Consider the following 16,977-nt stretch of genomic DNA (forward strand, 5'->3'; position numbering starts at 1 on the left):
TTAACTGTTAGTCAGCATAAAGGCGGGACATGGGCAACTAAAGACTTGTTAACGTTTTATAGCTATTTTCAAAACTGAACTACGCGCAATTTCTTTAGAAAATCACTTGAAATTGGTACAGAGAAAGAACGATAAACAGTGTGTGTGACGTCAATGAGGAGGGGATGTAAATACTAAATTCGGCCACCAGATGGAAGCAAGGCTATATATTTAGGTTAAAGTTTAAAAAGTGGCAGTAAATTTAACCCTCCTATTGTCCTCCTATACAAATTGGGAGCGCTGAGTCAACTTGACTTTGTCTGTTTTGACTGCTTATAAAAAATAAAGTATATATGATTTTATTTGATATATTTGATATATGATATATTTTTTTCTTCTTCACCTTTTTTTAACTTGTTTCCAACATATTAACATATATTTTGGAGATAGATAGATAGATAGATAGATAGATAGATAGATAGATAGATAGATAGATAGATAGATAGATAGATAGATAGATATGGTATAATAAACCTTATTTATATACAAAAATGTCTCATTTATAGTAAAAAAAAAAAGAAATTTTGAATTATTTTCACTATAGAGGCACAAAAGTTGAATTACAGGCTGGTATATTTCAAGGGACTTAATTTATGAACGAAAAACCTATGAAATTTTGCCATGTTTTGAATAAAGTAAGCAGAAATTATTAAATATTATTTTGGATAACCACTGACTGATAAATGTCAAACATTACTCAGCATATTTCCAGGCCAAAGCTGACTGATGCAACTAAATTCATAAATAAGAGAGAGGAAACAAATATGATTTGAATATGAAAACACAACGCGTGTGTGTGCGAGAGAGAGAGAGAGAGAGAGAGAGAGAGAGAGAGAGAGAGAGAGAGAGAGAAATGTTTACAAATGTTTACAAATGTGTACAAAAATAGCTTTTGTTTTGTCTGGAGGCCAACTGAAATGCAATGCCCAATGCTTTGAACAGTGTTTTGAACAGTGTTTGTGTGCGAGTGTGTAGCATCATTTCGGTAGATCATATTCTGCCCTCTGCTAGGCAAAGGCATATCAAAAGTTTGAAATATTTACAAATGTTTGGCTTTTTTTTTTCTGGAGGCCTAATGAAATGCAATGCAAAATGTGTGTGTGTGTGTGTGTGTGTTGGGGGGGGGGGGGGTTGGGTGCGTTGGGTGCGTGTGTTAGCGGACATTTTATGTGTGCATTTTTGTGTCTGTATGTATGTTCATTACGCTGAAAAGGGCAAAAGTGTGACCTAATGCCCCACTAAATGTGGCGGGGTCAAAATGACCCAAGCGGATCCCAAACGCAAAGTATATAATTGGTCTGAACACATAGTTCAACGAAAATAGACAAAATTCATTTTACTTGCAAAGTTCATAATTTGGAACAATCCTGGTAAATTTCAGGCAAATATGTGGTAGAAAACCCTAGTTATGACACATTAAAACCTTCCAGCCGGGTCAAAAAGATCCAGGGAAAATAGGAAGGTTAAATGTTTTTTTTTTTTTTTTTAATTAATCCTTCACCTCGATTGCATAATGCTTAGTTAGTTATGGCTAGTTATATTTTTGCATCTGAAAAAAAAATATACGTATACATTTTAACACTAAGTAATATGTCCAATTTATTAGGTGTTTAATTAACGTTCTTTAAGCGTGAATCTTTAAATACGGTAAGGACTTTTATTTTGAAAATTCCCAACGGCGCTAGTTGATGCTTCCTAGTGGAGTTGTGTAATGGGACCATGCTGACGGTTAAGACGTGTTTGTCTATGAATGTGTGCATTTGCTCGAACCCTGAACATGTGCTCACATCTCTCTCTACATAATCCAGTTAGACTCTCAGCCATGTGTAAAGAGCCGAAGACTTCAGTGCTGAGGTTATTACCGCCGTCTCAGAGCAGACAAACACCGGGTGAGTTCAGCTGGTAGCATGTAGCATGATGCAACTTCATAAGTACTGTAAATACTTCTGTTCCACATTATTAGTATTATTATTATTATTATTACTCGTTTAAATGTGGGATGTCATCAGTCTCTAATTCAGTTTGTCAGTTAAACAAGACTATGAGATGTACTACTTCTTAATGGGGAAAAAGTCCACTAGGAAACAGTAAATATGCTGAAACATCATAAATCTGGTGTTACTATTGTCTACCGCAGTTACTATGGCGTACACGATATTAAGACATTAAACCAGTCGCTCTTCTTTTAAATGACGGTTAAACGGTTAGCCGCTGGTGCATTTTTAAGTGGCGCGACTTTTAGATACTTGGCGGTAATCCTTGTGTTCTGTGCCGAAGTGAACTCCTTCAGGAAGAACAAAACAATAAATTAATACAACACCGTATTTTTGTATTGAAAACGAATGGTATTAATGAGAATAAAGGCTTAACGTTTTAATAATCGTTACATGTTAAATATGGGGTACATAAAGGAAAAAAGTATAATGTGTTTTTAAAACTCCATCATCATAATTTCAATCCTTATTGTTAGTTTGTGAACCATTTTCAGATCATTTGAACATTATATATTACATAAAATCATTATATCTGGCTATAAAATAGAATCAGAACCAGGTTTTTTTTGGAGCCTGTGGCTACATTTAATCCATCATAAAGGGACACTTTCAGGATGTTAGTTGACTCAACTGTCTGAGGTCACTTCATAATGACCTGCTCTGTGCTCAGAATAAAGATCAGCTCATTTTACTGGCAAATGTCTTAATAATTTCTAATCAAATTCACCAAACCTGGAAATGTAATTGTGTCTGGCACATAATATTGTCGGATATTGTACATTTGAATAAGATTTATTAAAAAAATTTCACAGTAAAATTGGCCTTTATTTTGAGCCTAAAATAAGTCATTCTGAAGTGATCTGATTGTTTTATTAACTGACATTTTTACATTTTATAATGGATTAATAAAGCATTTTAGTGCTTTCTGACACAATTATATTGCCAGATATGGGAACTTTTGAATAGGACTTAATAAATACAGTAAAATTGGCTGAATACTTCACACTTTATGTACATAACTGATCAGTCATATATTCTGTATTCATATTTAATACTCATACTGTCTATTGTATCACATCGTCTGTATTGTCTTGTAGTGTAGTATTATTTATGTCTGTACTTTTGAGAGTCACAAACAGCTGGAACCAAATTCCTTGTGTGTGTAAACTCACTTGGCCAATGAACTTGGGGTTTATTCTGATTCTAAGCATAGAGTATTCTAAGCATAGATCGTTTTTGAACATGCAACATTGTCTGAGTGAGTTTTGTTAACTAACTATTGTAAAATTCTCATTTTGGATTAAAATGTGCCTACTGGTGCAATTATATTAATGGGTATGGTGAATTTGAATAAGCATTTCGGAAAAATTCCACAGTAAAATGGGCTAATCTTTATAGTGAGCATAGATCAGGTTTTTCAGAAGTGATCTGAGTGAGATTAATCAACTGCCAATTTTACATTTTTTGTATGATTATTATTATTGATAAATGAGTACTTCCTGACACAATAATAATGGATTATTAAAAGCTTCCACAGTAATATTGGTTGATATTAATTTTCTTTATATGCAAGGTCATGTTCAAATGATCTGAAATGGTTCATCATTCCTAACAATTAGGATTGTATATTTTACAATGGATTTTAAAAATCCATTTTACTTTTTCTTTATGTACCCTGTTTTCAAAATGTAATGATGATTAAAACTTTAAGCCTTTATTCTCATTTTAAATACTGTGAATTGTTTTGTATTTGATTTGCCACGTTTTTATTACAAAAATATAATTTTGTAGTAATTTATTGTTCTGTAGGGGCTCGCAGACGCTTGCTTTCCGTTTTCATTGCCACTAATGTCAGATGTATGTGAGAGAGAGACCTTTTTCTTATTTTTATGAATTATCTACTAATAAGCTGTTCAAATTTGTTAAAAAAAAAAAAAAAACCTAAGCACATGCTATTTGTAAAACTAATTGTATGCTAATTGTAATGGTGTATCTGGTTCAATTCATTTGTGTGTGTGTGTATTATTTATTTATTTTAATTTTTTCTTCTCAAACCCAGATGGAGCACAAATCCTCCACTCTGCACTTCAGGCTCTAAAAGGAGGCCAGGTCATTGCTGTTCCCACTGACACAATCTATGGCTTGGCTTGTCTGGCTCAGAATTCAGACGCTATCAAGAGAGTGTATGATATCAAGGGCCGAAATGGCAATAAGCCATTATCCATTTGTGTTGGAGAAGTGCAAGACATATACAAGTATGTTTTATGTGATATTTGTAGTTGCATCATCCCTTGTCATGTGCCAGTTACTGCAACATTCTGAGCTTGTTTTTGCTTCTAAGGTATTGTAAAGTGACTGTAAAAGAAGAGCTGCTGAATGATCTCCTTCCTGGACCAGTTACTCTGGTTTTTGAAAGGTCTGAAAAGCTGAATGCAAACCTTAATCCATTCACTCGGGTGAGTCTACCGTCATAATCATGTCTATAATAAATGTTAGCAAGTCCAGGTGATAATGTTTTTTGTTTTTTTCTCCCCCCCTCTCTTGGACGTGTCTCTCCCTATAGCTTGTCGGCGTCCGCATCATAGACCACTCCTTTATGAGACACTTGTGTCAAATGTGTGATGAGCCACTTGCTCTAACAAGTGCAAATCTCAGTACACAGCCCAGCACTCTTGAAGTTCATGTGAGTTAAACTGCATTTGTTGTTGCTTTCTAAGCAAATCTCACGTGGTTATGCCTTTTATCATTCATAATAGTCATACTGTTTTGCCACTAATCTGAAATTATTATTTATTCTTGTTCCTACCTGTATAGTTAAATTATACTTTTATTGTAATTCTAACCTTTGTCTATTTCTATTCTTTGTTGATTCTGTTATTGTGCAGTCCTGCTGGAATTTCACTGCATGTTGTACTATCTATGGTTGTATAAGACAAATAAAATGTGAACTTTAATGATTTTGCTTTCTAGGAGTTCGAGGAGCTGTGGCCAAGACTAGCCATTGTAGTTGACGGTGGCCCAATAGCAGATCAAAGTCGCCTGGGCTCAACAGTTGTGGACCTCTCTGTACCTGACAGATATTGCATTATAAGACCTGGCTGGTAAGCATCCTGCCATAAAGCATGTAAATTAGCTATTACTACTACAAAAAGGAGGTTCAGGGGTGGACAAATCACTAGCATGGGTGTCTGAGACGAGCAGATTTCTTATATAGGGCAAACTTGCAGCCCACAGTGTCATTTTAAATGGTTTGCAAGAGCTTAAAAGGCATTTGATTTACTTAAAGAAAGACCATGCTACTTTACATCTGCCATAATGCATGTCAGTGTCTGAAATTGTAATCATATAATTAAAACATTATAATTACAATGATTTATTTACTTTTTTAAAAATAAACTATTGCTCTAACAAGTTGAAAAAAATGTACAAATAACCCCAAACATCTAAGAGGAGAAAAACTGGTGCAGAGGGAAGATAATTCAATAAATATTGGGAAAGCCAATAGAACCAAATAGGGAGAAGTCTTTTAAATTTAGCCTCCAAGAAAAACATCAAAGCTTTCATTTCTCTGCTTACTACTCAGTCACCTCACGATGAAATGTATTGAGAGACGATGAAGAAGCTACAGAGTTCATAGTTGAACTGCTGGACAACTTTGTGATTGTTTGATAATGACACAAACATGATGAGCTGTATTAGACTTTATCAGGTGTTTGATCCATTAGTTTCATTTAAGCTTTGTGTTAAAGACCAAATGAAATATACTGGATCGATCACCTGATAAAGTAAAAGTTCCACCATGGTGCACAGATGCATGTTTCAGTCCTCCATGAAATCTTAAACGTGCATCTGTGCACCATGCTGTAACTTTTACTTGCCCTGCGGGCTAGCTAATAAATGTATGATTTGTCCTGCTATACTATAACTATAACTTCTGCTCTTTTATGTTTTATGTTGCTTTTAGTTATTTATAAATCTTCTCCCCAAATCTTCTCTTTTCTTACAGTGCCTGTTCAGCCACAGTTGCTATACTTGAGAAGAAATATGGGTTGGTGGAGGATTCTTCCAGTTAATAAACATGATTCTCTGTACTGTTATTCCATTTTAAGCTGATCATAAAAGCCTCTTTTATCATGCCACTTTTACAGAATAATTGCTCTGTGCACATTTCAGACTTTACTTCAGTGGTCAACTTTAGTGACGTACCAAAGTATGATGCATATGGCTTTATTGTTCATAGGCTTTGTGGGGTTTTTTTTGTTTGTTTGTTTGTTTGTTTTTCTTTTCTTTTTTAACAGCTTATGGATGATGTTTTGGTTATCAAACAGTTTGTTAGCTTGGAATATAGGGATCATTTTCTCAGCCATCAAATTAATTTCATTAAACAATTTCAAGCTAAACACTTAACAGTGCCTATTTTGAAATTGGGAAATGTATTTATTTATTTATTTATTTATTGCTACTTTTAATCAGTGATATTTTGACCCAGCATATTATAAATGAAAATTAATACAAATTAAATATTTTATTCACATCTATTGATTTACATTTTGTTTTTAAAACTGGCTGTGTTCATTCCATTCACATGATTTTGCTTGAGAGTGAATATAAGATGCTATGTGTAAAGGACAGTTACAAAGTGTGTTTCTGCGATTAAGTGGAGGACATAAAAGACTCTTTCCCTGGAAATTAGTCTCCTAATGGCCTTGAACTCGCATGGTTAGTTCGATGGCTTCCAAAATTGAATGGATTTGCAGATTTGTAAGATGCAATTTCTTGGTATGCTTGAAATCCACTTCTAGTGTTTGTAGGTTACTCACCACTTCTGATGAAATCTGTCATGGTCTTCCAGAGCACAAGAAATTAAATCCTATACTTCAATAATTACATAAACATATTAAATGTACTGTGTTTAGCAAGTGTTCTACCTTTCAGCAGGACACAAGAAGGGGTTAGAATGAATGTCACCAATGCCCTTGTAGACAGGAATAGAGTGAAAGCAGAATGGTTTTGGCTAGCAAAAGATGACTAGCTGGTCAAAATAAATCTGATGAACCTATGATAACTACAGTGAAAATTAAGGTAATAGGCCAAATTTGCAACACATCTAATGATTCGTTCTGCACTGTACTGCAAACACATGCTGTTTATTGGTACATCAATTTTTTATTGGGTGTTTCTGCATTTCTATTAGTGTTGGTATGTCTAACTTCTTAAATCTTTAAAATTATTTGGCAGTAGGAACAAAATGCTTACCGGTCACATCAATGCTTTATTAAAGGCATTACTGAAGAATACAAAATGATTGAAATACACTCCATGTTCATGCAGTTGTCAAGTCAAAAAAATCCTTTGACAGCACCACAATGCAAAATATCTTACTGAAAGAGCTCAAAAGCTTCAGATAATGTTCACATCAAGCATCAGAATGAAGAAGAAAATGTGATTTCAGTAACTTTAACCATTTTCCTCTGACCTCTCTTATCAACAAGGCATTTTCAACCACAGAACTGTCCCTCATTGTGTTTTTTATTTTTCGTGCCATTTTGTTTAACCTTGACTGTTGTGTGTGAAGATCCCAAAAGTTTCTGAAATACTCAAACCAGCTTGTCTGACTCCAAAAACTATGCCACCTTTTCTACATTCCAACGTTTGATGTGAACCTTAACTGAAGCTTTTGAGCTGTGTCTTATTGATTCTTTGCATTGTGCTGTTACTTCATGGTTGCCAGATTACATACAAAGACCAAGTGTACAGTTCCTACACAATGATTTCACAATAAAACGTCATCACTGATTTGTTTCACTCATTGTTTGACCGATTTTGTTTTGGACAAATGTAGGTGGCCAATCTAAAGCAAAATTAAAGGACTGATTTTTATTCCCTGTCCTTACATTTTGTTATATGCTGCAAGTTCTTGTTAAAAAAAAGCTAAAAATTATTTGTAATCTAGTATTTGCTTTGAATTTTTTTTAATTCATTTATTCATTCAGTATATGAAAGACCAAGGTATTCTTGTCTGAGTCACATGGGTTCAGCAAATGTAGTGGTAATATATTCAACATTCTGAAGACAATTTCTTTTGAAGTTCTCTGAGCTGAAACAGGTAGATGGTACACTTCTAACACTTACCATGCCATTCTTTTGATTGTAAAGGTTACTGTGAGTAAAGTTTCTGAAGAGCTAATTGAGCTTATGTGACTGGTAAAATGGTTCCCAATTATCAAGGCCTATATACAGCATCCTACACCAAACTATTCCAAACAACTCCATGTCAAACATGCCTTCGTTCTTTCTCTTTACGAAACTGCTCAACCCATGTCCTAGTTAGTTCTATATAAAGATCAGGCTCGTGTGGCTGGTAGTCCAGGTACACCCGCCTGATGGTCTTTTTAGGTACTGCCCTCTCAATCTGTGTGCCCTCATGCCACTCGTTGAAGGACGTGATGGAAACGATCTCAGACCTCACATTCAGTGCTGCTTGTAGACCAGTTTCGTAATATCGGCCATTTACTCTGTTGCGAGTGTTGTGGTTGTTCCAGGGTCGTATACTGGTGTCAATATAGCCAGGGCCCACACATGGCACAAAGAGCAGATTGTTACCATCACAAAAGGCCTTGAGGCCCTCCCAGTTTTGATGAGAGGAGCCATAGGAGAATCCGTTAGAAGCAAAATATGTATACATCCCATCAAATCCTCCAGCAAGGATGTCATGCTTGTGTTTCTCATCCACAATGAGTGCAATGAAGACACCATCGTACTGGGTTCCACGCAGACTGTGAAAGCCTGTGGAGGTTAGTAAGTCTGCCCAAGCCTCAGTAGGAGTCAGGTAAGAGTCATATATATAGAAAAGAGGCAGCACTTTCCCATTGCTGATGCGGAAGCGGTAAAAAGCCCCATGATCTCCATACCTAAATACACATACTGTGTTTATTTTACCCCAGTAGCCAACATTTCATGCATTAAATCTGAACAATACTTTCACAGAGCTGCACCAAAGTTACAAATTATAATGCAAACTAGGAAAATGTTTGAGTGATATGTTCACATATTAAAATTAAAACCAACCTGTCAATGATGTATTTGACGTTGTTATGTAAGCTATGATTAGTCCTTCCTTTATAGGCCTGGATATGAAACGCCACCTGGAAAAGTACACAGTGAACCCTGGCAAACAAGTTCCTTTTGTAATTTATTGCAAGACCTCCATAATCGTCTGAATAATTCTTCCTTTCAATACAAAAGCAAACAGGGCAAATGTAATGTGCTTAGATGTGTGTGCTGCCGGCTTGGTGTCCTTGGTGAGTGCGATACATTCAAAAAGGCATTCAAAAATCACCAAGGAAACCAAACTGTGTAAAGTTAAAAGACCTCACATCTGAAATGTTTAGAACTGTAGCTGTACAAAATGTTCAGAATGAACAGACAGATGGGTCTTTCCTTCTGAACAATTAGCTTAACCTCTTCAAATTTTAAATGAAACTCTTTTTCACAAGAAGCTCAAATGTATTTATGCAACCTTTAAGAATTTGGCTTTGTTTTCATGTTCTTTGTATTGTATAAAAAAGAGCTTTAATAAGAGCTCTCAAGTCATGTTCTGGAATAATAAAGTACATATTAGTGATGTAACTCTAAATGAATACATTATTCAGATTGAACAGATAATGAATTCTAAGCAGATAATAAGTGAAATATGCACTATTGCTGCTGTTTTTGATTTTAGAAAAAGTGAAAATACAATAGTGGCCTAGAGCATCTGGACTGGGATCCCATGGACAACAAATAAAAAAGTTGCAGGAGGATTTTACATTTATATGGGTGCAATATAGATATAAAGATGCAAAGCACAGATGAAAACCACGTTAACATGAACACACAGTTGTCTTTAATAACTGAATGCTCATCAATACATGGTTTAAGTGAGGCCAATGGTTTATATTTTAGGAAAGATCCAATGAAATTCAATAGAAACTATTGTGGCCAGGTACATGCAAAAATATTTGACAGTCAGAAGTCACAGAGGTGGTATTTTTACATCTTTAGTTTGGAGTACTATATGGAAATGTCACTGAATAATTACTTGTCGGTTTCCTGAAACCCGATGATTTTTGCTTTGTGACATGGTGCAAATCATGCTGGAAGTTGGAAGATGAGTTAATTGTGGAAGATGGGTTAATTGTGGCCACAAAGGCATGCACATTGACTGGTATTAACAGGCCAAATGTGTGCCAAGAAAACATTCGCACAATATTAGACCACCTCCACCAGCCTGCAATGTTGACTCAAGACATGTTGGTCCATGGACTCGTGCTGTTGTTGCCAAATTCTGAACCTCTACCATTTGTGTGCCTCAGTAGAAATTGAGATTTATCAGACCAGGCCAATGAGTCAGATGAGTAGTGTGAGTGTTGTGGTTGTTCCAGGGCATGAATGGTTTTGGTAGCCTAGTGGTTAAGGTGCTGGACCACCAATTGGAAGATTGTGAGTTCGATTCTCATGTCCACCAGGTTGCCACTGCTGGGCCCCTGAGCAAGGCCATTAACCCTCAATTGCTCAGTTGCATAAAAATGAGATAAAAATGTAAGTCACTCTGGATAAGGGCATCTGCTAAATGATGTAAATGTAAATGTGTAAATAGCATAGGTTTAGATCAGGGTCTTCAATCTTACTCATAAAGGTCCAGTGTGGCTGAAGGAGGGAGATGAGACTGCAGATAAGATTGATGACCCTTGGTTTAGATCACACGATTACATAATAAAAAGACAGCATGATAGGAACAGAATGGAAGAAGTAATGAACATAATGAGCATAGCCATTAACATGATGAACATCAACATTTCACAGAATCCATGAAACAACAGTCCTATTAAAGAACTTTTCCTAATTACAGCTTTGTAGTTTAATTATTCTCACAACTTAATCTTTCTGAATTTCCTATCTGCCAAAAATGTCTCTGTCTAAAATGCCCATGATAGTAAATGTTGAATAAAGTGTCTTTTTAATGCTTTGTTTATGTGTAGCCAATGTGTATGTGCTACTCGAAAATCAGTTTATATGCAGATAATAAATATTCTGGGACCATCCAGATATAAGGAATAAGAGTATGATTTACAGTCTCTGTAGCTTTCCAGATTAGACGTATAAAGTCCCTTATGTCATCATAAAACTGCAGCTGAAAGGTACTAATGGATTGAGGTGATTCAGGCCACAACAATTTTCAGTCTGACATGTTAAATAAATGAGTACGGCACATTGGAGGGGGTGGAACTACACTTACTTACCTGCGGTTGAATCAGTAGATAATGGCAAATGATTATATGCATAATAATTTTAAAGAAAATCCTACTTCATGCATATCCAGACATTTTATTCTGTATGAGCATATGTGATTTAATGATTGGTCACATCATCTTGCGAGGTCTAGGCAAAAAATAGTCAAGGCAAAAAAAAAAACACTGTGTATACAGAACTTTTTTTCAGGTATAGAACAGTAGATGGCAATGAAAGTATTGTTTGTGCAGTGTTTTTAATCAACATGCAATCTTCATCAGATAATACATAGTATATTTCTGATAAGATAAATGCAGTCTTTATGCTGAGAAAAAGTCAGTGTGCTTTCAGCTCTTTGTGAATAAGCGATTTTTATGTTCTATTAAAAATATTACAAATATCTCCACTAGTCAGTAATTTTAGACACATTTGATGTAGTAAAACAAGTGATCCTACACTGTAAATGTATATTTATGTGTCATATAAAACAATGATCCTAGCAAAAGTCATCCAATCCATATATTGCCATCCAAAAATATTGGAATGGCAAAAGCCTATTTTTGCTATATGCTGAAGACTTTTTTGTTTCAGATCAAATGATTTTACACATGACATTAAATTAGCTTTTATTTACTTATATTTATATCTACATATATTAAACAACTAAGTTTTGAACAACATAGATGATGACACATGCATTGTAAAAACAATGGATTGGCAAAAATTGGCATACATTAAGCAATTAATAGCTAAATATTTTTATAAAATCTGACTGAATTTGCTCAATGCATTCAGTAGCTCAACTAATTGTTTGTATAGGCTAGGCTGTCTCTATAACACTAAGCTTTGTAATGTAGCTAGCTAATGAATAAATCATGCTTTGTAAGACAAGACCATTATTGTATAATTTTTTTTCCTGATTTGAAAGAAAAGGCATTAATTATCTAGCAGATGTGACATGCAATGTGTTAAAGTAAGAAAACAATACAAAACAATTAAACATAAAAAAATTAGGTTGCTTGACTGTTAAATATTTGAAACTACAAATTTCTTTCCTTTCTTTTGGCCAATTGTATGTTTCTAATACATTTTACAACTGCTCAATGCCATTTCTTATAAATATCTTTTCCAGTAAATACATCAATTGACTTTGGAGTGAAAGACCACAAATCATCTCAACTAGTTCATGGCAAGTGTGAAATGAGCAGGCACTGAGCAAACACACATTGTGCATTATTGATAGAGCTCAGGTAGAGAGCACTGCCTTTAAACATCTCTCACTCATTACTTACTCTTACATGTTACTCCAACTGCTCATAATGAGTACCTAATTACATAGCGTTTGTAATTCTGTACAGATATATAAATACATATATATTTGATATTTTTCTCAAATTCAGCAATTCAGCAAGGCTTTGGCGAATTAGATATAGGAGAATTGCCATCACATAGCTGCTTTTTCTTTTCTTTTGCCCAATTTGAATGTTTCTGTGAACATAATAATTGACGATATACTGAAAATTACAAAGATCAGCAAACTTCTATTCCTAAGAGCTGCTTCAGCCACTTAATTAGCAGCAGAATTCTGGAGTTACTTGTGTAGGATTACGAAGGAGAGTAACCCAACCCACAGACCACACAGGGTAAAAGTTTCAGGAGGGGATTTAAATAATAGCAGGAGGTAAGGGAGAACATCTGCTCATTGAAAGCTATCGCTATATCAGTTAACAGCAGCAGTTCCTCAGCCTTTATGCTACTCATCTTACTACTAATACAAACACACACAATACATGGCACTTTTAGTAACTTCTTGCCATATACAGTACTTTCTAATGTGCACGCAATTAAGGTGTGAACAATGCAGCTATACAGGTTAACTGAAAGTGCAATTCTTACTTTTAAATTGTGCCTCAGTGCAGCATCCAAGATCCATGGTACCAAATCTTCAAAAGGCTCCCCGTGATCATCAGCCAAACCGAGAGGGTACCAGGACAGAACCACCACACCTTAAAGATAATACAGGTTCACTTTACCATGCACACAAAAATTGTGCCAAGGTAACTCCTTTAATGAAATGTAAATAAAATGGACTGTTTTTCACTGTGAATGTTTCAGCATATTTCATGTGTCACTAGACCCATGAGTACCATTATGCATATTTGAAGACACTGAAACATTACACGTGGACCCCATAAATAAACTTAAGGCACTTAAATAACATTACTGCAACCATGCCCACACAAATAATGATTGTGCCTTAACAATATGATTAATAACACATTAAAGTTGTGGTATTAAATAAAAAAAAAACAGTTTAAGTGCTTTTGGCATCATCAGCGTGCTTTAAATAGTGTTAATGAATATATTACTCAGGTATTGTGTGACGGGTCACAGTTTTGCTCTAAATTATACTGTAAAGCCAGAAAGCCAGAAATATGGAGCTGTTCACTGTTTGGTGCTGAATGGTTTACTGCTGGTGGAACTTTGCTTGAAACTGTTATATCGCAAATCCTAAATTTCTTTCAATAATTCAGGCTTTTGAAAACTTAATGTATTGTACAGATAAACAAGTATTCATTTGTCAAGTCTCTGCTTCTTAGAAAGTTCCATCTAGTTATTCTAACCGTTGCTGCCTCATTAATAAAAACACAGAACTTCCGGTATGTAGTCAATAGCGTTCTGCAAACGTGCATTAGCCTTTAACATAAAATGCCACTACGATTACCTATCCCTATAACATGCTCACACATAGAATAACGTGAATAAAGTGATAAGTTGCTCAATGTACCTGCCCCTGCCGTGCTAATTTGCTCCATGTGATACTCCAGCACTTCCGGATCCCTGGAGCTGTACGGCCCCAGTTCAGGGTAAAAACTCGAGCCGATGTCTTCAGGGGGAACATGCCTTCCTCTCGGATAACTGGCGGCGATTTTTGGGTCCCAGTGTGGCACCAGAATATGGTCCCAATGCAAGTATCTCTCATCCGTCTGCGGGTTCCCATACCAGCTGTAGTAAAATATATGGACGTCGTAGGATACACCTCTGTCAGTGCTCGGGTTTGAGCCGGCTGGTTTTGCCTTACTTGCTACAACACGTTCCTGACCGGCCGATGACAGGACATCGCTGACAACGACGTGCCTGTCAACTTTCGCCCCCTTGATGGGCAAAACGTCCAGATCCGAGAATTCATCACTCGGCTTCAGAGTCCTTAATCCCATCAGAGTCCCGAGCACGAAGAGCGCGAAGAGAATAAGAAGGACGCAAGATCTCCTCCGTAGTCGAGCCATGATTTCAAAAATGCACGTGAAAAGAAACTCAGAAAATGAGCAGGTGACAGTTTATGTCGAGGGCAAGAACTGCTCGTAAATGAACACAGACGACCTAATCAACGTAATGAAACTTGTTCAGCCGAACAGCACTTTAACATCGGCATATTATAGTGTGGGCACAACAGCACTGCATAAGGAAAACCTCTACATGGTTGCGGAGTATAGTTTAAAGGTTGCGTTTGTTGGGATGGTTGTTGTTGCAGCACGGACTGTACTTTAGGCTAATACACTGATGGCTACTTCCAAATGGAAAACAGCTAAATGTGAGGAAGAAAAAAACGAGTATTAAAACCAAAGCACACTATTAAAGGTTGTGTCGCCACACTTTAGTCCCATATCCGGTAAAACCTGCACTCCAGTGAAGGTTTTGTGCTGGCTTCGCAGAAACAAACACCATATAGAACAGAGCTTGTGTATACAGATCTTTCCCACCCAGCATATTATGCGAGCCGTGTGCCAGACTAGTAGTTGGACATAATTTCCCTGTCGCTGCATTTTCCGTGCGCGCACACCGGGTGCCTCTTAAGTTTCCTTTCAAGGGTGCGCGCGCCTAGGGGGCGGTGTTTCCTCCGGTTCAGTTAGCGTAAAGGTCAGCGCAAGGGAGATGTGCACGGAACATTATATCCCTCAGTCTATTATATCTATAGAAACACTGTAAGAACTTGAACGTTGAGCTGATGTTGTCAGAGATGTTCTGTGTGTTTCTAATGATGATATACACTACAAAATGATAAAACCTCAAAAATTGTGCATAATACACGGTGCAAGATTAATAAGATGCAAGGTTCGACATGCCACTGGATTTCTTAATTAAATTTCAGGTTTAGGATTGGTGTGTTGGAATCAGTGAAACATTGAAATATAGAGTAAACTTTAAGTTTAATGCTGGTTCTCAGCTCCAGGGTTATAGTCTGTGTAGAGATTTGCATGTTCCATGTACAATAGATTTCAACCAGTTTCTCTCCTTTCCTCCCATTCCTGTATTGGCCATTGCTCATTGGTGTGATAGTGCATGCACAGTGTGCACTAGATTATTGCCACTAACAGTTCGATATTAATAATATGATCAATATTAACAATTTACTTATTCATATTTTTACTAACAATATTTCTACATATTGCAAATTCACTATTATTGGCTAATTGATTATGCCTTTGGTCTCACTTATAATGCTCTCATTATCTACACATTTCATACTGTTATAATGTTTCAGCAGCATGAGCCAAAGGATCCTATATTATCCTCATATTTGTTTGAGCAGATGTACAAAAAGCCTCCAGGGTCTGTTATCCTGGTTCACCATCTTCATTAGGCACTGCATATGCACTGATTAGCAGTAGCACAATAAAATAAAAATCAACATGGTCAAGCAAACAAAACGTGTAACCTATAAACTTCCAAGAAAGTCACAAACTGATAGGAGATACTCTAGATCCATAGATGTAATCCAAGTTAATTTTTAAATTTTCTCTGAGCATATGATCTAAACCTGGTGAGAATTTTCTGAGACACCCACCTATCTTAACAGTGGCAGCAATCAATTAAAGTAAAATATATAGCAAGTATTGTCCTCAAGGGCCTTGGTTTTTTGCTTACTAGTGTTAAATGTTTGAACTGTCAAATTTCTAATAAAAATGTTTAGATTTTTCTAATATAATGTTTATATATAGAATGAGAGTGTGTGTGCCCTGCGATGGGTTGGCACTCCGTCCAGGGTGTATCCTGCCTTGATTCTCAAAGACGCCTGAGACAGGCACAGGCTCCCCGTGACCCGAGAAATTCGGATAAGCGGTAGAAAATGAATGAATGAATGTTAGCCATTGCACATAAGAATTAGTGTATTCTGTTGGAGCACTGGGGAAGTGCGTGCAGGGTCTCAGGCAATTCTCTTATAATTGTTCCCTGACTGCGTAATCGCCGGTCTCTGCATGTATCTCTCTCAGTAAGAGGGTAAATGTACCATATGTTTTATTGATACACTAAATTAAACAAATATAATATTGACATGCCATTTTATTTGAAATTCTACAATGGATAAAATTCCCGTGGTTAAAGTTGAGGTTAGCTGTACAATCATCGGTCATTTGACGTTCTTCAAGGGGTTGTTTTTCCCCTATTTAAGGGATTTTAACCTTCTAGTTTGAAAGCGCTCATCACAAAAATAGTAAAATCACTGTGCCTGTCTGCGTGCGTGCGCGCGTGCCTGCGTGTGTGCTTTAGAGCTAGGGCTTATTGATTGGGTGCTACTTCGATGCATCACCTTGGAAACAAAGGCTTGATAAATTGACATGCAGATAAAATCAGGTTTAATATTGATGATCTCCTTGCGTTTGGAAGGGGGAGT

The 16,977-nt window shown here is 36.2% G+C and overlaps 2 protein-coding genes across 2 annotated transcripts; one reads left to right on the forward strand and one right to left on the reverse strand.

The window, feature by feature from the left end:
* Positions 1-1,718: 1,718 nt before the first annotated feature.
* On the forward strand, positions 1,719-6,169 carry yrdc (yrdC N(6)-threonylcarbamoyltransferase domain containing). The gene is made up of 6 exons (XM_027149845.2): positions 1,719-1,928; positions 4,093-4,288; positions 4,375-4,489; positions 4,597-4,716; positions 5,004-5,134; positions 6,040-6,169. Exons 1-6 carry the CDS (start codon positions 1,790-1,792, stop codon positions 6,104-6,106), a joined length of 768 nt encoding a protein of 255 aa, XP_027005646.2. The 5' UTR covers positions 1,719-1,789; the 3' UTR covers positions 6,107-6,169.
* Positions 6,170-7,900: 1,731 nt separating this feature from the next.
* Positions 7,901-15,247, reverse strand: LOC113644756 (glycoprotein endo-alpha-1,2-mannosidase-like protein). Its single transcript, XM_027149844.2, has 4 exons — positions 14,092-15,247; positions 13,200-13,309; positions 9,102-9,178; positions 7,901-8,944 (listed from the first exon to the last, which is right to left on the reverse strand). Exons 1-4 carry the CDS (start codon positions 14,588-14,590, stop codon positions 8,308-8,310), a joined length of 1,323 nt encoding a protein of 440 aa, XP_027005645.2. The 5' UTR covers positions 14,591-15,247; the 3' UTR covers positions 7,901-8,307.
* Positions 15,248-16,977: the final 1,730 nt, after the last annotated feature.

Source organism: Tachysurus fulvidraco, chromosome 3 (assembly GCF_022655615.1).
Source record: "Tachysurus fulvidraco isolate hzauxx_2018 chromosome 3, HZAU_PFXX_2.0, whole genome shotgun sequence".
Lineage (NCBI taxonomy): Eukaryota > Metazoa > Chordata > Actinopteri > Siluriformes > Bagridae > Tachysurus > Tachysurus fulvidraco.

Bases quoted from the DNA above. Each gene is read 5' to 3' on its own strand.
- yrdc (XM_027149845.2), top strand. From the start codon at position 1,790: ATGTGTGCATTTGCTCGAACCCTGAACATGTGCTCACATCTCTCTCTA. The intron at 4,490-4,596 runs GTGAGTCTACCG...CTCTCCCTATAG, and splicing joins ACCTTAATCCATTCACTCGG to CTTGTCGGCGTCCGCATCAT. The intron at 4,717-5,003 runs GTGAGTTAAACT...TTTGCTTTCTAG, and splicing joins CCAGCACTCTTGAAGTTCAT to GAGTTCGAGGAGCTGTGGCC.
- LOC113644756 (XM_027149844.2), bottom strand. From the start codon at position 14,590: ATGGCTCGACTACGGAGGAGATCTTGCGTCCTTCTTATTCTCTTCGCG. The intron at 13,310-14,091 runs GTACATTGAGCA...ATTATCTTTAAG, and splicing joins AATTAGCACGGCAGGGGCAG to GTGTGGTGGTTCTGTCCTGG. The intron at 8,945-9,101 runs GTTGGTTTTAAT...ATGTGTATTTAG, and splicing joins GTCAAATACATCATTGACAG to GTATGGAGATCATGGGGCTT.